This window comes from Ahaetulla prasina, chromosome 1 (genome assembly GCF_028640845.1).
Source record: "Ahaetulla prasina isolate Xishuangbanna chromosome 1, ASM2864084v1, whole genome shotgun sequence".
NCBI lineage: Eukaryota > Metazoa > Chordata > Lepidosauria > Squamata > Colubridae > Ahaetulla > Ahaetulla prasina.
In genome coordinates, this window is record NC_080539.1 from 103,698,193 (window position 1) to 103,725,933 (window position 27,741).

Sequence of the window (27,741 nt, forward strand, 5' to 3'; positions counted from 1 at the left end):
CACAGCCACAAAAAGCTCAAAAACCAACTTTCACACTTTAAACACACACAACTAACACACACACAACACACACACACACACAATATGCCACATACAGCTTTCTGAGATTTTGTGTGTTTGTGTAGTTAGAGTGAAACACTACAGAAACACACCAAATCTCAGAAAGCTGCACAAATATTTTATTTTATTTTATTTTATTTTATTTTATTTTATTATTTTATTGTGGACTTCAAATCCCAGAGTTCCTCAGTCAGCAAAGCCAGCCAGTTGATCACCGAGGAAATAGATTAGCTGAGCGATTGATTCTGTCTGGCTAAAACTGAAACTGTTTTCAGGCTGTGGCCATGCGTTCATCAGTAATGAGGTAAGTGCCTTAGAATCTCTACTTTTACTTGTAGAAAACATGTTTTCTACAAGTAAGAGTTCAAGTAAGGTTCTGCTGTTTTTTACTTTTAAAGGCCTGTTTCGGCTGAAGCAAAACCGGCTTTTAAAAGTAAAAAAAAAAAAAAACCTCTGCAGATGGTTCGGCTCAGCAGAGGCAGGGTGGGCGGGGCCAGGGATTTTTGCTACCGGTCCTCCGAACCAGCAGCCACCATCGCTACCGGATCGCGCGATCCCGTCCGATCCGGGAGCATTTCACCCCTGCACTGACCCACCACATCCCTTAAAAATATATAGGAGGTGCTTATTGTTGTGCTTCTCACCTATATTTCCAAAATCTCCTAATGGAAGCAGAAGAACTTTCCTCTTTTGAATACAATCTGTTCCTATTAAACAATGGCTGCCTTTATTCTGCAAATATAAAACCACCTTCCCTCCTAAATCCATCCTCAAAAGTCCCCTTGGTAAAAGCTCATCTCCTTTAGATAGATACAAAGTTAAAAGGTACTACAACCTATTAAAGGGCTTTACATGGTTATTAAAAAGTTCTGCATCATTCACATATTCTGAAAACTCTGGTTTTCAGTTCACAAATACTATCAGTTTAATTTCAGCTTCACTAACAAAGGATCATCTCAAAATGATCTTTCAAGCAGGGTTGAAGCATAAAATACTGCAGGTAACTCACCACTTACCGGTAGGGCTGCTCTCTACTAAAACCAATCATTGCCATAGGAAAAGAATTGCAATGTAAAGAATCTAGCCTGTAACTTGAGTTTTAATCTCAAAGAAGCTTTTCGACAAAATGATTTGCAAATGGCAACATATGTATACAGTATTTGTAAGTATCTCATCCTTCAGCGCTTAAGAAAAAAATTCTTATTATGTTTTCCTTTTAAGAAATGGTAACATTATAATTAAGAAAACTGAACTATAATTCATACTTCAAAGAACTTTCACAATGTTCTTTCTGCCTATTCAAAGTACCTAATCCTGTTTTCAGGCAGACAAGAGCTACAGAAAAAGTCTTCCTCAGCAGAAAGCTTTCATTTACATATGTGAGCCTAGCACGGGTAGTATGGAAGACTTGATGATAACTAGGCACAGAAACAGAGAAAGAAACCTCAGACGGTCATTTCTTTCTTCACATTTGAGTCGAACACTATCTAGCCTTATTACTCAAGCAGAGCCAAAATACCCTAATCTCAAGACCTTTGTGTCTTGAGCAATACTTCCTCCCTTCTTTATATCTTCAAAGTAATATATTCAATCAAGTAAAAAAATGGATTTGGCATTAAAGCAAGAGCTGGAACTTTTCAACCATTCAATTTAGATGAGTAAAATTATGCTATATAAAAATTCAAACTATGTTTCAGTAGTAGCAAAATGTTTGCAAGGGAAAAAAAAATCTCAGAAGAGCTGTACCTCCCAAATATGATTTAAAAATATGCTACTGGTTTTATTTTTAATGAGAGCTTAAAAATACCCTGACTCATACATGTTCTCAACAAATGTCTGAACTTTTAAAAATCTATATATTTGATCAACATAGAAAACACTGGAAGAAAGATGGGGGGGAACATAGAAGTCCTAAATCTAATTAAAATTTAAAATGGAAGAGAAATTTAAAAAGAGACCGATCTTTTCCAAACATAATGAGAATGTGCAATTATAATTCATTGAGATAATTAGTGCAGTCAGTTTACTACAATATATTGACATTAAGTATATTACGTGGCCTCACTGTTTACCACCCTATTTTTAAAAAAGAGGTGACTTTGTGAACTAGCCACAACTTCTGTAGTTCTGTTTTAACGAACTCCCACCACAGTGCATTTCTAAATATCAACATAATGGTTATATGAAGTTTAAACTTGCCACTAATTATACTATTTTTAACAGCAAAATACCCTACGCATAAGCCCTCATTTCCTTATCAATTTTCAAATGTCATTCCCATTAATATTCATCCCTTAACCATAGAAAAGTTGTCAACTTTTATTCTAAAGTGTTGCCTGATACTAATCCTTGTGAAAAGCATGTAGATTTATAAATTTAATAGAGATTAATTTAAGGGATTATTGAAAACAAATATTGTAAAACCCATTATTTTCTGATCTGATCTATTTCTTGATACAGTGTGTTTAATGTAATTTACTTATTTTTTTGGGGGGGGGTTTGACATACTTGAAATATAGGAGGATCAGTATTTTTCATTTTGTTGATCCTATTATTTTACTACAGCCTCAAGAATGTTTGCATTACTGGCACAACAAATAGAATGTAATTTCATTTTTTTCCTCTTATATTTAGTGATGGCTAACAAACCTGCAGGGAACATAATCTGATAAATGCTTGCATTTCTTTCAAGGTACAATGATTCATGGAACTGATATTACATCTGTTCCATAAAACAAGTTAAGAGACAAACACTATTTTCTGAGAACACAATTAAAATATATAATACATCGGTCAACATTTTTTAAAAAAATTAGCAGATAAGTGTGGGATGAAGTCAAAGAAATGGCTTCATAATGAGAACGACAGATGCTCATTTTTCTGCCAATTTAAGCTTAAGGACCAGAATACGCTGCTGAATGGCACAGGCTGCAGCACAAGAGTATGAAAGGGAAGGAGACAAGCAGCTGAATACTTTGGGGGGGGGTCCTTTCACCCATGGAACAGGTCATGGAACTATGTCAATTGGCAGACACCTCTGATTTTAGGAGAACTTTTGTGGGAATGGGTTTTTCTAGAAGGAGGGGAGAATCAGGTTACATAAGTTTGGATACAGATTCTGCTAAACATAGTCCTTCTAAAAGTCCCTGATCTGCCTTGTCAAAAAATTTTTCTTCAAGGAATGCTAGAAGGAAAGAAGGTCATCTTCACTTGATTTCAGAATAACTAACAAGGAAGACTTAATTGAGGAAGTGAGAAAACTACAAATGCTGGGAGAAAGTGATCCTGTAATGTTGGGAGGATCTTGATGTTAAATGATATTTTAAAAAAACCATAATTAAGTAGATTACTTATATGTTTTTTTCTTTGAAGACATTTCACATCTCATCCAAGAAGCTTCTTCAGCTCTGACTGGATGGTGGGGAATGGAAAGATTTATACTCCTTGCAGACAGCTGGTCATTTTTAGCGAGTCATTGCTAGTCACAGGCCACCTGGAGGTTTATCTGTGTCATCAAGGTCACCTGAGTAGTACAAATGGGTGTGGAGCCTTCTTGGAACTGTTGAAAGGACTATGTTGTAGACTGGAGATAGATGATGTTGTATCCCTCCTCCTCTGTTGAGAGAGGGCTGCTCAAATTGACATAGATGGCCTCTTTGAACTCTCTTTCAAACCAGTGGAACTTTCTTTCCAAAATGTGGACTTTGCTGTCTTCAAAAGAGTGGCCTTTGTCTTTTAAATGCAGAAGGACTGCTGAATCTAGTCCTGATGGCTTTGTTCTCCTATGTTGTGCCCTGCATTTATGAAGTGGTTGTTTTGTTTCCCCAATGTACAGATCTCCACACGGCTCACTGCAATGTACTGCATATACCACATTGCTCAGTTTGTGTCTGGGTGTTTTATTCTTGGAGTGGACAAGCTTCTACCTTATGTTGTATTGGCTGAAGATCATCCTGAGCTTTTCTGATATTCCTGCAACGTATGGAATGACAACATTGCTTCGTTTATTGTTTTCTTTGTTGTCTCTTATGGAGGAGCTCCTGTAGGTTCTTTTTTTGAGATTTGATGAAGGCCCACTTGCAAATGACCAGCTGTCTGCAAGGAATATAAATCCTTCCATTCCCCACTATCCACTCAGAGCTAAAGAAGCTTCTTGGATGAGAAGCGAAATGTCTTCAAAGAAAAACCAGAAAGTCCAGTTGCCTCTTGAAAAAAGCACCTTCGGGATAACTGTGACCTGGATGACTGAGAATGTCCATTGATGTTTAGGTTACTTATATTTTAAGAAATCATATTTAATTAACTCAGAACAACAGGTAAAGTACATTAATAATAGAAGCTGATGGAGAAGTGAGCCCAATAAAGATGAGAAATTTTTCTTTAAAAAGATACATTACTGCAAAACCCCAATGTAGCAAACCGTTTGGAGTCAGGCTTGTCTGATTCAACCACCTATGTGACATCTGAATTAATGTTATTTGTGTTAACTTATATCATTTTTGTAACTTCTGTAAGTATGCATGCAAATGACATAAATCAATGCAAAATTTGTAACCAACATTTTTCTACCTTCAATAGGTAAGCTGATGAAAATAATAAATTTAATTAATCACCTAGACTATTTGGGATACAAAATAGATTTAATTTATTATTTTGTGGAGGCATCGGGACATATAACTTGTCCATGTACCAAAATGTGGTAACTTGTTTTACTACATGAAAAACATCATTGGAAACAATTCTAATGAGAAAGGTTTAGTGAAAATCTGAAAGTCACAAAGGACATGTAAAGGAGTTGGAAAGAGACATAAATCACAAAAAAAAATTACATACAGTAGTCTAGATTGTAGAAATAGTATAAAAAAAACAACATTTAGAATCATCTGAAATTAATAAAAGATGCCAAGAATGACAAGACCTTTGTATCTTGAAGAAAAGAAAAGGAAGGAATTAAATAAAAGTAAAATTCTTCCTCTATAAAAGGGAAAAAAACAAATAGTTCAGCATTCAGTGAAAATGACAAAAAAGTAGCAATCAAAAAGGAAAGATACAATTATTCAATTTTTTTAGCTCAGTTGTCTTTATAAGGATATACAATTGATGCTGAATTAGTTAAAATCTTTAGGGCAGCATGGATTGCTGACTGACAGATGACTGAAGGAATCTGTTGCTGGTTGATTTTTTCTTTTATTTTTCCATATTTGTATATAAATTTGCAGATTTTTAAAGAGCCGCTGCTATGCATAATCCATATTTCAACAGGGTTTACATTCACATTAAAAAAAATTGAGTTCTCTTATTTTCTTACCTGACCCGAATCATGCAAACTTAAATCTAGTCCACAAGTAAACTCCGTATGATGCTCTACAGTTTCAAGCAGAGGGTCAGGCTTGGAGAAATCCCAAAATCTATAGATGGAAACAAGAATGCAATTATGGTAATTGAAAGGCCACTGATGGCATGCTTGAAACTGCCAGATGCTTTTAAAAACCAAAGCCATCTACTTTAAAAACATAATTAATCCTATTGCCACAGGTCTCTTGCTTCATCTGCATAAATGACCCTTTCATTAAGAAATTCATTAAGAAAGCATTTCCTTCACTTCAGTATGGAAATTTTGGTCAAAAAAGCTGGCAGAATTATCTTCCATTGGGACAATCTACAAAACAATAATGTGAAGATTATTTATTCCGTAAACAATTTACATATGACAATTTATATTTTTTCCTTGGGGAAGGGACATTTTTGTTGTCAGACCATCAGTCCACTGATACAGTTAACTCTTGCTGAGAGCTTGTCTCTCAGGTAAAAATATTTCATAGTTCAAGTTCTCTTTTTACTCTCCCCCTCCTCCTCTAGAGATGTCAAGAATTAAATAAGAACATTAAATTTGGCTCTTCCCCATATTCTGTCAAAGGTGTTGAATTATTTCAGTAATTTAGCAGCAGAGGAATCTGTATGACTATCTGCGCATAGACACTGGCCAGCTGACAATATATAAGGGATGGGATAGTCTACCAGGAGGAACATAATAGCATGATTTAACCCTTGAGGAATTCATTGAACTTACAAAGCCAAAAAAGCAACCCAACGCATTAAGACTTAGTGTAATGTACATTTGATTCCTTACCACTGAAATTTCAAAAAGCAGCCTTTCCCAATATTCTTTTTCCTTCTTGTACATGAGTCAATACGTTCTTCTAGACAGATTTTAGGTAAAAGACTTCCCACAAGCACAAACAAACTTTCTGCAAAAACTCTCAAGATATCCAAATTGGTATGTCAGATGAATAGTACCCAAATGAAAAGCTTTCTATAGATTACAAATGCATACTCCATTATGGGAACAACTTTTTTCCATACTGAAAAGTCCAATTTTGGCTACAGAACTCTTTGTTAGTCAGCTATATTAAAACAGGACGGCTTACTCTCCTAGAAGCTAAAGCTGATGAAGGACATTACAGATATTTTGCCCTACCTGACACACTATGGCATCTATTGGGCGTAGATAGGCAGTCAAGAAACCATCTAAACAAAGACACTTAACTTAGGGAGTACTTGAAGGTAAACATCTTTATCTTGACTTTACTCAGTTATATACACTATAAATATATTTCCACTACCACCCTCTTTACCCTCTCATTTCAACCCTCTCATCTCAACCTCTTTGTATCCTTTCCTGTACAAGTGTCATCACTACAAAGAGTGATGCGTAATGCTATTCATGAGCTGCAGGTTTTGCTACTGAAGTGGTTATCAAGAAGGAGTAAAAAGCATCCAACTACAAAAAAATTCAACATAGGAACAACTCAGGTGTACAGCAAACACTAGACGCCACACAATTAAGTTTGTTTAAACCAACTTGATTAAATTTTCCTCAAATTACCTGGCTAGAATGATGGCTACACAATGGATGTGCTATGGCAACAGCCCTCTTTAGAAACTGCTAATACTAGAGAGCAGACAAAATTTATAGTTTCCCAATAAGTTAATTTTCAAAGAGAAGCAAATGAAGGTCAACAGCCTCTTTTCATTTACCTATGAATGTTTTGTAGTACAATTTGCTAAATATGGAAGACCATTTTGCTGTTTATATCTGCATACTACTAAAACTCCTGTTTCGTGATCTTTACTTGGGAGAAATGGTGCATCCTAGGACCACATTTTTTTGAATCTAGGTATCTCAAACGGGCTAATTTATAGAATGTGTACAAAATCTGGATCCCATGATTCCCAGAAGCATGACATTTGGGAAAGCTGTGGCTGATTCAGAGCTACTGCAGCCACATTATCTTTTATTTTCAATCTTCTGTAACAGTTTCCCAGCCAGTCTGGAATATCTCCCCCCCACCCCAATGCAGCAGCAAGGAATTAATTCATCCTGTGGCTTTTAAAGAAGCAACAATTTTAAGATTCATGAAGGAAACCCTGGATATTTTTATTCCTTTATGTGTCCCTTCTCTAGTACACAAACATACACATACAAATATCTATATCTCAATTTTATTTGTTAAGTTTGTTTATATCCTGCCTTTGTTATTTTTACAAATAACAGAAGGCAGCTAATATATCCAATACTTCTTCGTCGTCCTATATTTCCCACATAACAACAATCCTGTGAGGTGAATTGGGCTGAGAGAGAGTGACTGGCCCAAGGTTTCTCAGATGGCTTTCATGACTAAGGCAGTACCTGAACTTGTGGTCTCCTGCATTCTATCCTGGTGCCTTAACCACTAGATCAAACTGGCACCCATCTTTGTTCCAGAACTCAAGGCACATACCTACATAGTGCACCATCCTCTTATATTTCTTCACAACAACACTGTGAGGTAGGTTGGGCTGAAAATCACAAAGTGAGCTGCTATGGTTGCAGATAGGAGGACAAATTGGCTCTCTCTGGCATCCATAACAGTTCTTGCCCATCTACAACAGTTCTTGCCCATCCCTGTCTTCTTACAATTCACAGAGAAGCTGGCAAGACTCTAATCTGCTTTAGTGCCATAACTGTCACACAATCGTCATTTCCAACACTGCCTGCCAGCTTTTCATAAGGAAAGTTAATGAGGAAGCTGGCAAAAAGTTGGAAGTCACTCCCACTCTCATGGCTTTTTTGCCCTGCTTTGTTTCCCTGTTTAGATAAGGAAATATCTTTGGAACAACCTAATAAGTCATGGGTTGTCTAGTCTATATACTACTAAAAGTCTCCTGTCTCTTCGTCTGTTTGTAACCTTCAATTGGGCAAAATGTTACATTGTTGGGCAACAATTTTTGAATCAAGTTACCTCAAACATACAAGTGGTGTGAAGATCCTTGAAATTTCAATTCCACAGGAGTAATGGGTTCCAAAGTTTGGATGCATTTGAACATACGTTCTTCTTGATTTAGTCTGGAAATGCAATTCCTCGACATTCAGCCAATCAATATTTGAACTGAAAGAGTTTCTTGGGTGTCAGCCTCCCCGTACTGCAGAATGCATCCATGAAGCAACCTTTTATGTACAGTGTATGTGTAACATTTGCTTTTGAGATCTCTCTACAACTAAACCATTTCTCATTTTTAGTCAACTGTAGTTATAAATCAGAGCTCCATTTACATGAGTCACAGAGAGTTATTATGACCATATATAAAAGGAAAAATCCCTATTGCAAATCACAGAATCTCAGCATATCTTTCTTGAAAACTTCCTTAATTCAAGAGCCCACCAGAAGCCAGTGCTCTCTTAGAAGTTGATCATCTCAGTATAAAGAAACTTATATACTTAGAAGGTGCCCATCTCAGGGTGAAATGCTCCTGGTTCAGACCAGATCGCCCGATTTGTTAGCGATGATGGCGGGTGGTTCGGAGAACCGGTAGCAAAAATCCCTCCCCCTCCCCCATGCCCAGCTGAGCCACGTGATCATCAGAGGTTTTGGTTTGTTTGTTTTTACTCTTAAAAGCATTTTTTCTTCGGCTGACAAAATGCTTTTAAAAGTAAAAAAAAAAGTCTTTGATGATCCTGCAGCTCAGCTGGGATTATCAGAACCATTTAAAAGCATTTTTTCTACAAACTCTTCAGCCAAAGAGGTTGTTAAAAAATGCTTTTAAAAGGTTCTGACAATCAGGCAGCTCAGCTGGGATCGTCAGAACCTTTTAAAAGCATTTTTTCTACAACCTCTTCGGCTGAAGAGGTTGTAGAAAAAATGATTTTAAAAGTAAAAAAAATAAAAGCCGGCCACACCCACCCAGTCACATTACCACCACCCCCAGCCATGCCCATAGAACCGGTAGTAACAAAGTTTACATTTCACCACTGGCCCATCTAAGATGTAAAGTTATTTTAAATTGTTATAATAAAATGTAGCCTTTCAGGCCTGTAGGATTACAAAGCAAATTTTGGTATCAAATAGCAAAATATAACAATAAATGTAAAGGTGTATGCATTTCATTGCATATTTATGTGGCACCTACTAAAGTGGCACTTTCATCGACACAGGTTCAGACTTAAAATGATGATAGAAAATACTTAGTATCTGGAAATTAAAATATAATACATAGGGATCCATTCAAATCATAACTGGAACAAACAGAGGAATCATCAAGATATTTTTTTCCAACAGCAGAAAAAAAGACATCTATATATACAGTTTAAATACAGTAATCATTATTAACAGTGATTTATATTTATTTAGTAATATAACTTACTTACTTACTGTATTTTATTGCATTGCACCTCGTACAACAAAATTAAATGCCTTCTTCAGTGTACATTACAATTATAAAAATAAAACACAAACACACATCCTTCACATTCTATACAATTGAACTGAAAACCGATACAATAACAATACAATAACCGATAGTTACAATATATTACTAATGAAGTAGTGTTTATATATAACTTAGATATTTATTGATAGAGAATAAACCCAACATAACACAATGGAAATCTCTCTGTATGCAGCAACAACACACAGACACACAGACACACACACATTGTTTTTAATCTTGCATTTATTATTTTTACAGATAACTCAAGGTGGCACATATATATTATATTCCTTTCTTCTCCTATTTTCTCCACGCTAACAACCCTGTTTGGCTGAGAGAGTGTGACAGGCCCAAAGTCACACAGCCACTTTTTCACAACTAGGGTGTGACTAGAACTCACAGTCTCCTGGTTTCTAATCTTAACCACTAGATTACTACTCGATTCATGTCAGAAGCTCCTACCAAAGTGCTTCCAGGTTGAAAGGATTAGATCAAACTCTGCAATGATTACTCATACTCTAAAACCCTTATTACAACAATTATGGACAAGGACAGCCTGCCTCACTGCCTGCTTGTATGTGCTGCCAGATTATGTGAGAAATAAATAAAATAAAATAAAATAAAAATGAAGCAATTTATATAAAGTATACTGCTTGGTCAGCACTCTGGAAGAGAAAAGCTGCAGATCTAACTGTATATGCAGATACTTGGCACACAGAATGGGGGGGGGGGAGGAGGGAAAGAAAGGTTGCTGGCAGTATTTTCCCTCTTAACCAAAATCTCTCTATTGGTGCACTTAAGGGATGAATGAGAAAAGCTAAATGTTCCAGGAGTTCAAATTGCTGTTTCATTAAATCAGTATCAAATTGAGGTCCTTCTACAGATACATCTGTATAATGCTGTCATCCAGTTAATAAACTCTAAAGCAGCTGAAATCTGTTTATTTACTTATTTATTTAAATAGCAAGAGCTTAGGTAAATATTAATACAGTACATGAATGAGCTTGGAGGATACTAATAATTCAAAACTCCTATTTAGCACATATTTTGCTTACTTTTTTTTAGTACAAGCATTACCAATAGAAGACCAATCTAAATTAAATTAACAAAGGTAATTAAGTAGTCTTAAAATTTCTGTGAGGCTTCTATTGCTACAAATTTCATTATGCTTCCAACTACATTTTTACAAAAAAAAAAAAAATTAAAGTAGCCCAATTTTCTACAAAAATTTCTGTAGAATGTGTTGAATTGCATGATCTCATAAGACTGAGTTTACTTCATCCTATTATGCTAAGAAAAAGAATACCCATCTGTTTGGGTTTTTCCCCAATGAAGTCTTTCTTTTTTTTGGTTAAAATTTTGTTTGAAATCTAAACTATAAATTGGACCAGGCCATGTCTGAAGCTCTTGATTGGGTGGTCTCTGGATATCTACCAAGAACTTCCAGTAAGATATAACTCAGGAACTGTCACTATCAAAGTAGATATTTTCTAAGGCAGTTCATTCCATAGTATTTTTTAATCTCATGATGTACTACTTTTTCAAGCAAGGTCTTTAAAACAAAAATTGGAGACTTCTTGTTGTAAAACCTTTTAAGGTTACATAAGTTATTTGGTTAGTTATTTTGATCATGACTTTAATTTGATAAGTTGTCAAAATTATTTATTGAAATTCTTATACATTGCTTTATTATTTCCTGTTTTTATGGTTATAATTTACCCTAAACTGTCCCTAAGATAATGAACTGAAAAGGCAAAGTAAACATTTAAAACTCAGGAAGTCTCTATTTAAGGCATATCAAAACAGAAACTTAATAGGATGCACATTTTAAAAAATAATTCAGAAGAACAAGTTACATGAAAAAAATTACATAACATAGGATGATGACAACTAGAAATTCCCCATCAATGTAAGTAATCTTTTAGGCAAAGCCACTTTAATATACCTGCTTTTACTATAGCACGTTAATGTAATGTTTGGTTCAGATCAGTGGTAAAATTCAAAAATTTTCCCTATTGGTTCTGTGGGCGTGGCTTGGTGGTCATGTGACTGGGTGGGCATAGCTTGATGGTCATGTGACTGCGTGGGCATGGCTTGGTGGTCATGGGACCGGGGAAACCAACTATCAAACTACAGAAAAATAACACAAAAGCTACACAACTGACTCACACACAATGCAAAAGCAGCTGGACTTCACACAAAATGGCCCCTGCAACAAGAGTCACAGAGAGCTCAAAAATAATCACACTTTACACAAAAACACCGGTTTGGGCAATAGGTAGTAAAAAAATGCTTTAAAAAGTTTTTTAAAAAGTTCCGATGATCACACAGCTGATTGTCACAGCTGATTGTCGGAAACTTATTTTTACTTTTTTAAAGCATTTTTTTACTAGCTATTGTGCGAACCGGTAGTGAAAATGCTACTGGTTCGCCTGAACCGGTAGTAAAAAAATGCTAAAAAAAAGTTTTAAAAAAAGTTCCGAGGATCAGCTGTGCCATGCGATCATTGGAACTTTTTTTTTTACTTTTTAAAGCATTTTTTTACTACCGGTTTGGATGAACCAGTAGCATTTTCACTACCGATTCGGGCGATCTGCCCTGGATCGGTAGCATTTCACCCCTGGTTCAGATTATTAAAAGAGAACTAAACTAAAGCCTATCCAGACATCAAAGCACTAACCATTTAATTACCCGATTAACTGCGCATGTCCAAGATGGCGGCCGCACCGCTGAACAGCTGATGCGGCGACGGGCCTATTTCGGGCCAGACCGGGTGGGGGGGGGTCCTTTTGACAGCTTGGACCCCCCGCCCGGGTAGGTGAGAGTCTGGGGAGTCGGAGGATGGGCAAACTGAGGCGGGGCGTCTCCGGGTTCCCTTAGGAGGAGTCCCGGAGCGCTCTCCCTCCGGCGGCGCGGCCGACGATGGCGGCGGCGGTGACGGCGGCGGCGGCCCGGCCTTTTCCAGCGGCCGGGCCTTTTCCAGCAGCAGCAGCGGTCCAGCCCTCTCCAGGCCGGGCGGCAGCGGCCTGGCTGGGCGGCAGTGGCCCGGCTTTTCCAGCGGCGGCGGCGGCGGCGGTGGCGGCCGGTTTTTTCCGGCGGTTTTCCGGCGGCGGTGGTCGTCGGCCTGGCTTGGCCCTGCTTTGGGAGGGGCCTAGAGCCTCTCTCCCCTTTGTCCCCCCTCGTCTGCGGTGCCGGTGGTGTGAGCAGCCTGGCCTTATCCAACAGTGGCGGCGGCGGCCGAGTTCTTCGGTGGCGGCGGCGGCCTGGCCTGGAGGCTCTTTCCCCCCGGCAGCGGTAGTGTCGGTGTCGGTGACGGCGGTGGCGGCGGCCTGGCTGGACCGGCTTGGCCAGGGCCTAGCCTGTTGGTGGTTGACTGGGTCCGGCGAACTGTGGCATGACCCAGCAAACCTGGCGGGTGAGTGGCCTATTCCAGCTGGAGGCCTGGCTTAGCGGCCACAAAGAGGCCCGACGGTCGCCTTCTTTGTCATCTTGAAGGCTGTCCACGGGTCCAGGGGACGCCCTCGCTACCACCTAGAGGACGTCTATAGACCGTCAGTGGGGGCTTTTTGAGTCCTTTGCCCCCCCCCCCCGGACTTTTTGGAGAGAGATGCCTCGTCGGTGGAGCAGCTTGGCCCACTAGGCGCGTGTTTCGTCCTCTTTGTCAACTTGAAGGACGATCACGGGCCATGTAGGCACCTTTTTACCATCTTTGAGGATGCCCATGGGCTGGCTGCAAGGATCGCCTGAAGACCTTTGGTCCCCAGTGGGGGAATTGAGGATGGTCCTGGACTATCCTAGCTTGACTATTGTAGGACTATATCCTCTCCCCCCCCTTTGTGCCCATAGACCACCCCTCGGGACTGGAGAAGAGGGGTTGGAGCTCTGACTTAATCATTGCGGTTTGTTCATCTACCGCCCAAGACCTATATCCCGTCTGTCTTCTACTCGGAACTCCTGGTGCGTCAATTTCCATCTTGACAGGTCCAGGATGGGTCCGTTTGCCGGACTTTTACCATGCGGACATTTACAGCGGCTGACCTTCTTGCCCTGCGAGATTCCCCTCTCTCGCGGGTCTGGCCCCCCACATTATCGAGGGCCCATCTTGAGGACGGGTTTTGGAACCCCGAGAGATGGCATGCCAAAAATAGGAGACTCAGGGGATTTTTAATTAATTATTTTAATAGGGTTTTTAAAGGGAATTTTAATGGGAATTTTAAGGGGAGGGTAGGAACTGACGGGTCTGGGTTGGAGGGGAGGTAGTGTTGGGTGGGGTGGGAGGTTAGGGCGGGTGAGGGGTAGCCCGTCGAGGGAAACCAGTTCCAGCGCATGCTCGTGGCGACTATCAAATGGGTTCGGAGGTTATGGGGGAGTGTGTTCCTTTGTGTGAGGTGAGTCTATTTGCACGGTAAGTGGAGGGGCAGATATGGCGGAAGGGAGGATCAGATCGACATAGGGGTCACGCGTTCGATGTTTACAGGCGATCGCGTGCCCCGATCCTGACTTCTCCGTTCCCGGATGGTCAAGACCCTCAGAGCCTGGGCCTGCGTCTGATGTTATGCAACGCACGGTCCGTGGCCAATAAGGCCCCCTAATACATGATCTGATTCAGGGGTGCCGCGGATATTATAGGCGCACGGAGACCTGGTTGGGCACTGAAGGTGTGCCCTGGTCGAGATGTGCCCACCGGGTTTCCGTGCATTCCATCAGCCGAGGCCCAGGGTAGGGGTGGAGGGTGGCGGTTGCTATTAAAGAGAGTCTAGAGCCGAGGAGACCACTGTACCTCAGATCGCCGGGTGTGAATCCTCTTGTGAGGTGGGGTCATAGATGTCAGATGGGCTTGCTGGTCGCGTACCTGGCTCCTTGCTGCGTGACAGCTGCCCTGCCCGAGCTCCTGGAGGTGCTTGCCGGGTGGCAGTGGAGACCCCCAGACTGTTAGTCATGGGGGACTTTAACTTGCCATCTGCCGGCTCGTCATCGACGGTAGCTCGGGAGTTCTTGGCCTCCATGACGGCCTTGGACCTGACTCAAGTAGTGGATGGCCCCACTCACATCGGGGGAGGCACACTGGACCTGATTTTTGTCTCTGGTCAGTGGTTGAGAGATCTGGACTTAAAGGAAATAGTCATTGAACCTTTGTCATGGTCAGATCACTCTCTCCTTCGCCTGGACTTTCTGACCGCTACCCAACACCGCAGGGAGACGGAACCATTACGATGGTACCGTCCCAGGCGCCTGATGGACCCAGAGAGGTTTCGGACGGAGCTTGGGCCACTTCCTGAGGGTCTGGCTCACGGCACGGCAGAGGAACTAGCTGCAGCCTGGGAACGGGCTGCGGCTGGGGCTTTAGACCGTGTCGTGCCTTTGCGCCCTCTGCCCCGGCGCAGATCCCAACCGGCTCCTTGGTCCTCCGAGGAGCTGAGGGGGATGAAACGCCGGAGAAGACGCCTAGAGAGTTCCTGGAGGTCCAGCCGTTCAGAGGCTGATCGGACACTAGTTAGATCCTATACTAGGACCTACCTAGTGGCACTGAGGGAAGCGAGGCGTTCTCGCCTCCTCCCTCATTCGGCCGGCAGATACCCGCCCAGCTGCCCTGTTCCGGGTGACCCGCTCCCTCCTACACCAGGGGGAGGGGGATGACCCGTTGCGGGGACGTGCTGAGGAGTTTAACGGTTATCTATACGATAAAATCGTTCAGCTTAGGGACGGTCTGGACCAAAATTGTGGCGATTCAGACGGGGTATCTGAGGCGGTCTTGGTGATGTTGTTTGGGATGAGTTTGACCCTGTGACTCCGAGGACATGGACAGGTTGCTGGGTAGATTGAATGCCACCACGTGTTTATTGGACCCGTGCCCTCCTGGCTGGTGCTGGCCACTCAGGAGGTGACACGAGGCTGGCTCCAGGGCTTACGAGTGCTTCCTTGTTGGAGGAGTCTTTCCGGCCGCCTTGAAAGAGGCGGTGGTGAGGCCCTCCTCAAGAAGCCTTCCTGGACCCGGCTGTTTTAGGTAATTATCGTCCGGTCTCCAACCCGCTCGGCGAAGGTTGTAGAGAGTATGGTGGCATATCAGTTTCCCCTGCACCTGGAGGAAACTGTCTATCTGGACCCGTTCAGTCCGCCTTCCGACCCGGTTACAGCACTGAGACGGCTTTGGTCGCGTTGGTGGATGATCTCTGGAGGGCCAGGGATAGGGGTTATTCCTCTGCCCTTGTCCTATTAGACCTCTCAGCGGCTTTTGATACCATCGACCATGGTATCCTGCTGCGCCGGTTGGAGGGATTGGGGGTGGGAGGCACCGTTTATCGGTGGTTCTCCTCCTCTCTCTCCGACCGTCGCAGACGGTGTTGACGGGCAGAGGTCGACCCGCGGCGCCTCACTTGTGGGTGCCGCAGGGGTCGATTCTCTCGCCTTCTGTTCAACATCTATATGAAGCCGCTGGGTGAGATCATCAGTGGCTTCGTGTGAGGTACCAGCTGTCGCTGATGACACCCAGCTGTACTTTTCCACACCGGCCACCCCAATGAAGCTATCAAGTGCTGTCCCGGTGTTTGGAAGCCGTACGGGTCTGGATGGGGAGAAACAGGCTCAAGCTCAATCCCTCCAAGACGGAGTGGCTGTGGATGCCGGCATCCCGGTACAGTCAGCTGAGTCCGCGGCTGACTGTCGGGAGCGAGTCATTGGCCCCGATGGAGGGGGTGGGCAATTTGGGCGTTCTCCTGGATGGACGGCTGTCTTTTGGAGAGCATTTGACGGCCGTCTCCAGGAGAGCTTTCCACCAGGTTCGCCTGGTGCGCCAGTTGCGCCCCTTTCTAGACCGGGATGCCTTGTGCACAGTCACTCATGCCCTTGTGACGTCTCGTCTGGACTACTGCAATGCTCTCTACATGGGGCTCCCCTTGAAGGGCATCCGGAGGCTGCAGTTGGTCCAGAATGCAGCTGCGCGGGTGATAGAGGGGGCCCCTCGTGGCTCCCGAGTGACACCTATCCTGCGCAGGCTGCACTGGCTACCTGTGGCCTTCCGGGTGCGCTTCAAGGTGTTGGTGAACGTCTTTAAAGCGCTCCATGGCATAGGGCCGGGTTACTTACGGGACCGCCTGCTGCTACCGAATACCTCTCACCGACCCGTGCGCTCTCACAGAGAGGGACTCCTCAGGGTGCCGTCGGCGCGACAGTGTCGTCTGGCGACACCCAGGGGAAGGGCCTTCTCTGTGGGGGCTCCCGCCCTCTGGAACGAACTCCCCCCAGGACTTCGTCAACTTCCGGACCTCCGAACCTTTCGCCGCGAGCTCAAAACTTACTTATTTATCTGCGCTGGACTGGGTTAGTTTTTTATGGGTTTTTAATGGGTTTTATCGATGGGTTTTTTTTTTGTTTTTTTTTTTATTGAAAGAGTTTTAAAAAAAACAAAAACATTTTTCCCCCTTTTTTCCCCCTCCCTCCCAAAAAAAAAAACAAACACCCCCCTCCCTCCCCCACCCCCCGGCTTCCCGGGTCAATCACAAGGTAAAGTTATACATAAACCAAACATAGAATAAAATTTTCCCTTCCAATCCAAATAACCACATCCAAAGCTTTTCGTCTCCCAACCCCCTCCCCATTACATAAAATAACTTTCTAATTATTCAAAGGCAATCTGATATTTCTTAATCTGATATCTATTTTGTAGATAATCAATCCATTTTTTCCATTCAATTAAATATCTTTCCTGCGTATTGTCTTTTAAACACGCTGAGATTTTAGCCATCTCAGCCAAATTAATAACTTTCAATATCCATTCTTCTATTGTAGGTATCTCTTCTTTCTTCCAGTATTGTCCAATCAACAGTCTTGCTGCTGTTATTAAGTTCAAAATCAATTTAGTCTCAATCCCTGTACAATCCATTATAATTCCCAAAAGGAAAAATTGTGGCAGGAACTTTATCTTCTTCTTCAGTACATTTTGAATAATCCACCAAATTCTTATCCAAAAGACCTTAATTTTCTTGCAGGTCCACCAAATATGAAAATACGCTTCAATAAATTCAGCTAATGCTTCTGATATAATTTTTCTTAAGTCTTCTCCACGCTCTTCTCGCATACCACGAATTCTAAGAGCTCCTTCCATAAGTTTATATTGTAATATCACAACCTGATCTTCATTTTGATCCACTTTTTTCTGAACACCTTTCATTTCGTCTTCTAAATGCTTATTTGACTGAGAGATCTGTTGCATTTCCACTTCCAATCCTTCAATTTTTTTACTCAGTCCTTGAACTGCCATAAGAATATCTTCTCTTATTTTTGCATTAAAATTCTCCATCATCTCTTTTTGCCTATCTTCAGAAAGTTTTAATTGTTCTTTCAATATTTCCTCAAGACTTGGTTCAGATCCCCTTCTTCCAGAAGGCTTTAAAGGTTTAGCTGCCATTCTGTCTTCAAAAGAATCAGGAATTCAAACTTAATAACTCTCCTTCCCTCCTTTCAGTATAAAAAAACTCCGTTTGTAACAATCCACAAGTAACGCTGCTTCATCGTACTAAAAAAATTTTACTTTCACTTTTAGACGCCATTTTAAAAGTCAATTAATCAAAGACAAAGAAAGGTTTCAAGTTTCAAAAAGGGAGTCGGTACTTGCCGTACTGATTCTGCATCAAAGATCGAACGCCAGAAATTCCGCCTGCTTGGAATATCAATCAATTTAATAAGTCCTCTAGAGCAGAAGCGACATTCCTCTCCTTTTCCCTGATAAAAACAGGGGCGTGCTGAAGTTGGAAGGAGTGGAATTCGGTGGGGTCATAAATCCAGGAAAATTCGCTCTTGAGAGCAAACCCCCTGTCAGACCTGCCACTCTTCCACAATTCTGATAACCTCTTTCACCCAGAGATTATGCTAAGCTCAGTGAACAGTGATTTATTTTCTGTTTCACTGACTTTTACAATCTTCTAACACGGAGTGCTCTGTTAGAGCACCCAGCAGGAGGGTGACGTCACTGGAGCCTTTATCGATGGGTTTTTAATGGGTTTTTAATGGGTTTTATTATTTGCTAAATTTTAATTGTGGCCAAATTGAATAAGTTTTTTAGTGGTATTTTAATAGTATTTATTTTGTAATAGGACTGTTTATTTTATCTGGCTGTAAACCGCCCTGAGTCCTTCGGGAGAAGGGCGGTATAAAAATTTAAATAATAAATAAATAAATAAAAAATAAAATAAAATAAATAAATAAACCAAGTCACCTTTAGAACAAGTTTCAACCTGATTAGGGCATTTAGATGGGAAAGTTAGGAAATAGGTTTACAAAATCTTTGAAGATTGTTACATATCTTCTAAGAAAACATCTTGGCAGAATGGTCTGCCCTGCACAGTAAATTAGAGGGTGCTTTATGATGATTTGGAACAAATAAATATTTCTCAGAAGAATTCTCTACTTTCTTAACTCTAATGATACACTCCAAGAGCATTTTCTGGATTTCAAAACATATATAAGTTATCCAACATTACCACTATCACCTTTTGAACAATAGATATTTTAAATAGGTATAAACATAAATAATAAAATAAGAAGGGATAATTTAGGTTCTGACTCATCCCCTGCTCAGTGCAGGAATACAAAAGCATCCCTAACAGATGGCTGTCTGGCTACTGTTGGAACTCATCCAATAAAAGGGAGAGCACATTATCACTGGGAAACTGGCTCTACCATCAAACTACACTTACTATTACAAAATGTTCAGTTGCACTCTGCCTTCCTGAAACTTTAATCTATTCATTGTCCTGAACTCCAAATGACAGAAAACAGATCTTGGCCTTCTTTCATGTGACATCATTTCAAGGATAATATCTCCCCTCCATCTCCTAAACTTTCCAGAATCCATAATATATGATGTTCAGAACCAGACACAATACTTGACATGGGGTCTGATCAAAGCAGAATAAAGTGGAACTTTATAAGAAGTAGCTTTTTAAAAATAAATAGAAATATTTCTACTTAAGTAATGTTTTTAACGAAAATGAAGAAACTAATAAAAGCATTCTGAAACAGAGAGGACGGACTAATACATATGCATGCATGTATGTATGCGTGTATTTTATAAACTGATTTTGTTGATTTGCTAGAGCTTATCAATAATAGTATTCTAGCTAGAGAAAAGCTCAGGTCTGTTTTCTTTTTTAAAAAAGCCTATAGAAATACCTAATTAGTTGATTTTACTAATGCTGGAATACAAAGCTTATCTTTCAAAAACCAGAAGAAACAGATCAAGGTTCATAAAAGAATTTAACAATAACAAATGACAAATAACAAATAATCAATAGTCAATAATCTTATTGACTCCAAGATACTGATTAGAAAAAGAGTTATAAAAGTTATAAAGAGCATTTGTCATGGCAGATGGCCAATACTATCCTCTCAATCATCATTATTTAAATGGAAAAATACACATATTTTTAGTTAGCAATTTTGCAAGTATAATCCTAAATATAACAACAATATGCCTATAGCATAATAAACGCAATTCACTTCGTAGGCTTCATTTGGAGGCAGTTTCAGTAGCAAAGATGTGTCCACCCAATTGTGTGATCTTCAGATGGATTGAATTATAATTCCTATTACCTCTAGTAGCCATGATCAATGATCATATTGACTGGATATGAGAAAAAATCTGGTTTATATAATTTGAATGCCAGGTTAAAAGATGCTGAGTTTAGGTTTAGAATACAATTATGGGGAAAGGAATGATCGTGATGAGACCAATAGGGAATCTTGAGATCATATAGTAGCACTTGCATTATATAGTTGCTGTTGGAAAAGCAAGATCGTTCCAAAGATTACTGCTCTGGTGAATAAGGGTATCCTCTTTTACTGGCTATTCTCTATTTCTCCATTTTAGATGGGACACATTTGCAAGCAAGACATCAAGCTAGGACACCCACGATTTTATATTTTTAAGGATGCATTTGTTGCTTATTTTTCTTGTAAATAAAGATAATGCTTGGACTCAGGGGTGAAATCCAGCCAGTTCTATCTGGCTTGGGCAAACTGGTAGCGGACGTGCATGCGCAGACAACAGCGTGCGCAAATGCACATTGGCGAACCAGTAGGGAAGGTAAGTAAATTTCACCCCTGCTTGGACTTGATATTTTGCTTTATAAACTGTCCAACTTCTTTTTTTTCAATTAAAAAGATCTCTTAATTGCTCAAAAACAGAAGAGGACTTGGCAAGAAAAGTTTCTGCAGTGACTTTGGCATTCACAAGTATTAGTCTACCTAATTGAGAATGCCTCTGCAAACATAAATTCTTGTTTATAGAAAGCTAGAAATGGGATTGCACTATAGCCTTTATTCAAAAATCCAGCTAGTTTTTGTGTGAATTGTAAGTACCATCACAAAAAAAGATGGGTCACTGACTTACCCTACCCAACAGTTATAAGCTTCCATCTAGAAGCACTGTCCATTAGTAATATGAGAACAGATTCAGCCACCCACTGCATATTCTCTGTGTGCTTACTGACTTCAAATAATATTTCTATTTCTACATTCCCTTTAAAGTTCCATCATCTGCATATGACATGTGGTTTTAGAAGATAGAGATTCAAGAATATTGCATTTATGCAGATATTGATGATAAAAATTACAAAACCTTTGTTAAAGAGAAAAAATATTGAGCTGATTAAGAGATGAAAAGCAATAACCTTTCCTCAGTCATATTGACAGTACTAGAACTGGAAGAAAAGACTATCTTTTTTAAAAAAAAGCACTAGGACTATTTTTTTCCTACACAAAAAGGAAGAAACCATCTTTTTCTCATCTCTATTTAACAAACAGAATCAAACTGTTTCTCACAAAACTTTCCAAGGCCACAGATGCAGAATGTAGCACCTTCCCCTAGAAATTCTGTTTCCATAAACTATTAGCAAAAATTAGTGTATGCTTCATTTAAAAAGTACATGGCAGATTATGTAAATTTAATAAAAAATAATTGCTGTACCTCACAGTGAAATCGTAGGAACAGGAAACCAATATAGTGGGATAAAATGGTGAAAACTGCAAAAGAAATAAGAGAAACACAAAATAAGTTTCAATACATATTTGTGGGGGTGGAGGAGAGGGAGAGAAAAGTATTTAGAAAGAAAAATTCTTCTGTAAAATAACTGTATTAGGGAACCGAATGAAAATATTATTTTGTTAAAAAATCAACATAAAGTTGCTTTGGTGTAGCATCCATAATCCCTGTCATAAATTAAAATTTCAATTTAATATAAAGTATTTTATAGATTGATCACCTAAGGAGGTTATGGCATGTGTCTCTAGGATACAGACTGACCATAAATTCTCAAATCACAAAAAATGCAATTAAAAATCCAAACTACTGAAATGCTTAAAACACTTTTAAAACATGTTACAGCAGTGATATATATCTATGAAAATATGTTATCATTTCACAAAATACTTATGAGAGATTATGTCTTCAATTGTTAGCACCAATTAACTTAATCAATTGGATTCAAGGATGAAAACTGGCAACAGAAGTTCTTATAATTTTGCCCTTTGCAAAGAGTAGATTATTAATCATAGCCCTTGACATGAACTGAAAGCTGAACAAAAGTTGCAACAAAGATGGAGCCCAAGAGCCAAACTCTATTACCCTCATAGCTGATTCCAGCAACACTTACTTTAAACCAATCTTTTTCAAGCACAGTTATAAAAAAACAGCAATTTTCCTCAGAAAGATTTATAGTACTAAACATCTCTTATTTTTTCCCCTTAAATGTTGAAACAGCAAGAATGTCTAACAGAAATCTGAAATAAGTTCCACGTTTTAAATTCTGAATACTTTCAGAATGTTTGCAAGTCTGTTTTACAATTGAAACAGCTGTTGAAATAGAACATTTCACATTCAATATGGTTTAAAATCAAGATAGTTTGCATAACCTTCATTTACCAATTAATGGCCTGGATTAGGAGAGGGGTAGGTTATACAATATTTTCACACTTTACAGTTTATTGTAGCTCAGATAATCTGAATATAAAGTCCAAGGCAACCTGAAACCTAGTTTTAATCTGGTGAAGGATTGATGGTGAGCAATTTTCAAGCTAGAACTTACTAATTTGCTTTCAAAATAATACTTAACTAGCTTGCTAACAAGATATAGCATACAGTTTCTTTTTCATATTTATGACTATTCCAGCATCCCCATGGTCATGTGATCAAAATTCAGATGCCTGGCAACTGGCATGTATTTATGACAGTTGCAATGTCCTGGGGTCATGTGATTACCTTTTGTGTCCTTCTGACAAGCAAAGTGATTGGGGAAGCCAAATTTAACAACTGTGTTACTAATTTAACAGTTATTTAATTGATTCACTTAACAATTGTGAAAAAAAACGGCAAAACTCACCTAACAACTTAACTTTGGGCTCAACTGTGGTCAAAAGTCAAGGACTATCTGTACTTCCTCAAATAGTTTACTGGCATTAAGTTATATTATGACATGACTATTCCCATTGTCAATGGGAGCAAGTTTGGTATAGTGGTTAAGGCTAGAAACCAGAAGCCTGTGAGTTCTATTTCTCCCTTGGGCTTGAAGCCAGCTAAGTGACATTGTGCAACATTCTCTCAGACCTAGGAAGCAGGCAATAGGAAAGTATTTCCAAAAACCCTTGCCAAGAAAACTTGTCCAGGCAGTCACCAGCAGTTAACCTTGATTCAAAGGCAATAAATAAAACAAAAAAACCCATTGTCTATTAAAAAAAAGTTAGCCAGTAAAAGATGAACAATGACTTGTTCTTGACTATTTTACTGCCATCATCATCCTAGTATACTACTGATTGTTATAAATATTTCTTAAAATCTACTCTGCTGTTCAGCTTTTACCTGATTTTAATATTTATTACTTCCAATATTATTATTTTGTATTTATCTTCTTTATTGACATTATAATTTTGTATGCTCCCTTAGAATTCAATCTGGTAAAAGAATGGTCTATAAATATTTTTTTATTATTTATTAGATTTCTTTATAATGTAAAACCCACACAACAGATGTGGAGCTCAGCAAACGCTCTGCTGGGTTTTGTGGACTGCCTGTTTTCATAGCCATTTAGAAATGTAATAATCAGAAAAATGCTAAAACTTACTTTCACTCTTCTTATTGCATATGTATGCCCAAGCAGACTGAATATAGGTTTCCGAGTATTTCTCAGGTCCCAGCCTTTCAAACTGCAGTCAACAGCACCTGTTACAAGTAGGTTCTGAGGAAAAAATGCACAAAATGAATTTTATTCTAAGAATACCAACAGCTCTCAAGTTGTAAACCTAAAGAACAATGGCTAACAGAAATTTCAGTATGAGAAAAACTTTGGAATGCCAGAGATCCAAAGCTAAATTAACAAGCCTATTTCAGATCATTCCATTAAAAATGGGAATTTCAGGGTGACTTTGAATCAGTTACTATCTGATAGCTCAGCTTATTTCAAGATTACTACACTGACAATAAATTAAGGGAAGATCCCAATAATATAAAGGTAGGTATAAAGTTGTTGGTATTATTAAAACCTATAGCAATAATCATAATCTGAAGCAACCTAATAATCATAATCTGAATAATCATAATCTGAAGCAACCTAATAACAATCCTAAATCGTAAAATAATAAAAGCAGCTTCTCCACTATATAAAAAATGCACTATTTCCATTTATTGTACCTGATCATATTTGCACCAATCACAAGTTAAAACCTCAGCTTGGTGAGCAGGAATTATCACTGGGAGTCCTGGTGATTTTGCATCCCAAATCCGTAGAGTTTGGTCACCTGAAACAGACACACTAATAAATGTTTCCCATTTATAAATTGTTTAGAAAGAATGGAGAACTAACTAATACATTTATTTATAGAGGCTGTTTAGTTCATCAAACTGGTCACTTCACGAATGAAAAAGCACTGAATCCTAAAGGAAAAAGTTTAACATGTAAATTTTAAAGAGGAAGAAGTGCTATTAACATGTGAGGAAACTGATATTTTTAATTATTTTTGTTGAAATTTTAAAGAGATTTTATTGTGATTATGGATCGCTATACAGCTGTACATATTATGCTAGAAAAGATAATTATATCAGGTATAATATATACAGTACACTATCCTGTGGAAAATATGCTACGAAAAATGAAAGTAAAATAAACCATAAATTGACTAAAAACCTATGCCAAAAAAATTCAACCATGGCCAGTTATCAAACTTTCAAGACTGATGTCGTACTTTGAAGGTAGGACAGGTCAGGAAACAGATTCCTCAAGAAATACTAATCTCTGCTTTACCGATATAGGTTATAAGTTTCATAATTTCAGAGTGCTTCAGGACTCATGGCTCGTTTGCCAAGAAACTGCGAAAAACAGTGACTGAAAAGATGTCTAAAGCAGTAGTGGCAAAAAGGAGGATATCGTCGAATACTTGTAAGAGCTTAAATAGTTCCAACAAGCACAGCAAATCAGCAATTATTCTCTACATTTATTGCATCTTTAATTCCTACATGGTGGCCTTGTTCACATTTACTCACGGCCTTTCAGGTAGGGATAGCAGACCAAAGTCCTGCCAACAAAAAATGAATTTGAGGGTTTCCTGTCAGATGAACTCAATCATATCTACCCTGAATTGGGTGCCAGTTTATCATGGCACTTGATAGTGAAACCAGGCACCATTTTGTGGCATAACTTTGGATATTTTTGAACATTTAGAAGTATCCTAGGAAGTGGATACTTGAACTCTGCTACCTTCAGGTTTTAGTCATACCTTCCCTGTCCCTTCAGTCAAATAGATGGAGTGTGAACAGCTGGATCCATGGGGTTATTAACAGTTTTTGTGGGGAAGGATTAATGATGCCAGCTTTGAAAGGAACAATAATCTACAGTTCCTTAAAAATGTGATCCCTAGATCAGTCTCAGTTTGGTAACTTTTTCCGTTTCCAGTTTTTCCATTCTGGGCATCTCATTCCAAGTAGCATTTGGTAGCAGGATCTCCACCATCAAAAATTGACCATGAATAAATCTGCTATCTTTCCATCCCCTCTTCTGTTTTCAGAATTGTCAATTATGGACATCTTGGAACGTAGGAAGGAATCTAAATCCGGGAGGAACTTCATTTTTAATGAGCACTTAATAGAACCTGCTGGTTCACAGCTGAGATGCAAAGCAGCCGATTTGTAGACTGATCAACTCCCATCTGGAATAATGCAGCAGTCTGCTGGCTGGATGACTCAATTCCACTCTCTGCCTTCTGATCTAGTTTGTTCTCTGTGTTGCTCTTTGGATTGTTCCAGATGTCCTCCAAACTATCTTTACTTTTCCTTCGTGCCCATCCCCACATACTTGTGAAAAATAACAGTTTAATTGGTTCATTTTAACTCACCAGCCCTTTCACAGAAGAGCAAAAGAAAAAGAAAAAAGCTTGTTTGGAAAATAAACTTGTAGCTCATGTCTGTGTTGAGAGTTGACAATTACTTCTCTGCACCAAATCAGTTACAGTGTGGCTGAGAGCTTTGTCATCTAGTATTCTTCGGAACCATGTTCCACTGGTATTATGCCTGGATTATAATTTATTAAAAATGTAAAAGGTACTTATCTTTTATGAGAATTTAAAGCTGGTTTAATGATCAACTTTTCATTAATTCTGATAGCCAGTGATGGATTTACTGAAGCTGTACATTTTAAGCCATGATATCAAACTGCAATGTACTATGATACAAATTTATTGATATTGTATTTTATCATTCTGTACTGAACCTAATAACAAGCAAATGAAAACTCAAGCAACTACAGAAACTCAAGCAATTACTACTACAATACTGAGGTGTATTTAAAAACAAGATTAATAATACTTTAGTAGAAGAGTGTTTGAAAAATGTGTTTTTGGAGACCTGGATGAAGGAACACTGGAGAGCAAATTTCAAATAGTGGCAAAGAAATATTCTTTTTTGCAGTATATTATTAATGATATGTGGGAATAAATATCAACTAAGGGAATATATATACTGAAGATATTTTAGGAACTCCTTCTGGGAAAAAAAGATTTTGTTCCGGTTTTGCTTGTTGAAGGAAGTCATATGCACCAGAACTTCTGCCAGTGTTTATAGAAACTGTCCGGGCAGGATACTATATAACAGGTTAACAGATTTGGAAGGGACCTTGAAGGTCTTCTCCTGCTGAAGCAGGAGATATAACAATGCCGAGCAAAACAACAGCTTTTCATTGGCAGGCAAAACCAAGTAGAAGACCTCATTTATTATATATTGACCTGACCTCTGTATAAAAATCACAGAAAAAGATGGCTTTATCAGGAAGCCTAGAAAATTCTAATGACATTATTTGTTTTCATATGAATGATGCTGATATGCCATTGTTTGCATTGGCAGCTAAAAACAAACAAACAAAAGGAAAATGCTAGATATAGTAGCGTGGTTATAAATTACTGTAAACCGCTGATTGATAACTTAAGGGTTTCTTATTCTTTGAAATTTCTGGGCAACAGTTGATTACATTTGCGATTTTGACCTTTTCTCTATACATTGATTTTTTTTATTGTCCCAATTTGAGGGAAGGAAAGAGAATGCTCCATCAAACCAACTCTAGCATATCAGCTAGCTACCAAAACAGCTGCTAATAACTGCCATAAAAAAATATATGCTTGGAAATACCTAGTTGGAGTAAGTAGGCCAAGGGTGGCCAAATAAATTTCCCAAGGGTCCACATGAGAAACTGGGACTGCATTAAGAAATCTAATGATACAGGTAATCCTCAACTTATGACCAAAATTGAACCCAACTTTTCTCTTACTAAGTGAGACATTTGTTAAATGAATTTTCCCCATTTTACGACTTTTCTTGCCATAGTTGTCAAATGAATCACTTCAGTTGTTAAGTTAGCGACATTAACACTTCCCTATTGACTTTGCTCATCAGAAGGTTGCAAA

General features: G+C 39.2%; 1 protein-coding gene across 1 annotated transcript in view; it reads right to left on the bottom strand.

The window, feature by feature from the left end:
- PEX7 (peroxisomal biogenesis factor 7) overlaps nt 1-27,741 on the bottom strand; it is a 66,167-nt gene that overhangs the window by 10,612 nt on the left and 27,814 nt on the right. The window contains exons 6-9 of the mRNA XM_058170991.1: nt 24,485-24,591; nt 23,919-24,032; nt 21,770-21,825; nt 5,369-5,468 (exon numbers count right to left, since the gene is read on the bottom strand). Coding sequence (XP_058026974.1) covers nt 5,369-5,468; nt 21,770-21,825; nt 23,919-24,032; nt 24,485-24,591 — 377 coding nt within the window. The remainder of the gene's footprint in view (nt 1-5,368; nt 5,469-21,769; nt 21,826-23,918; nt 24,033-24,484; nt 24,592-27,741) is intronic.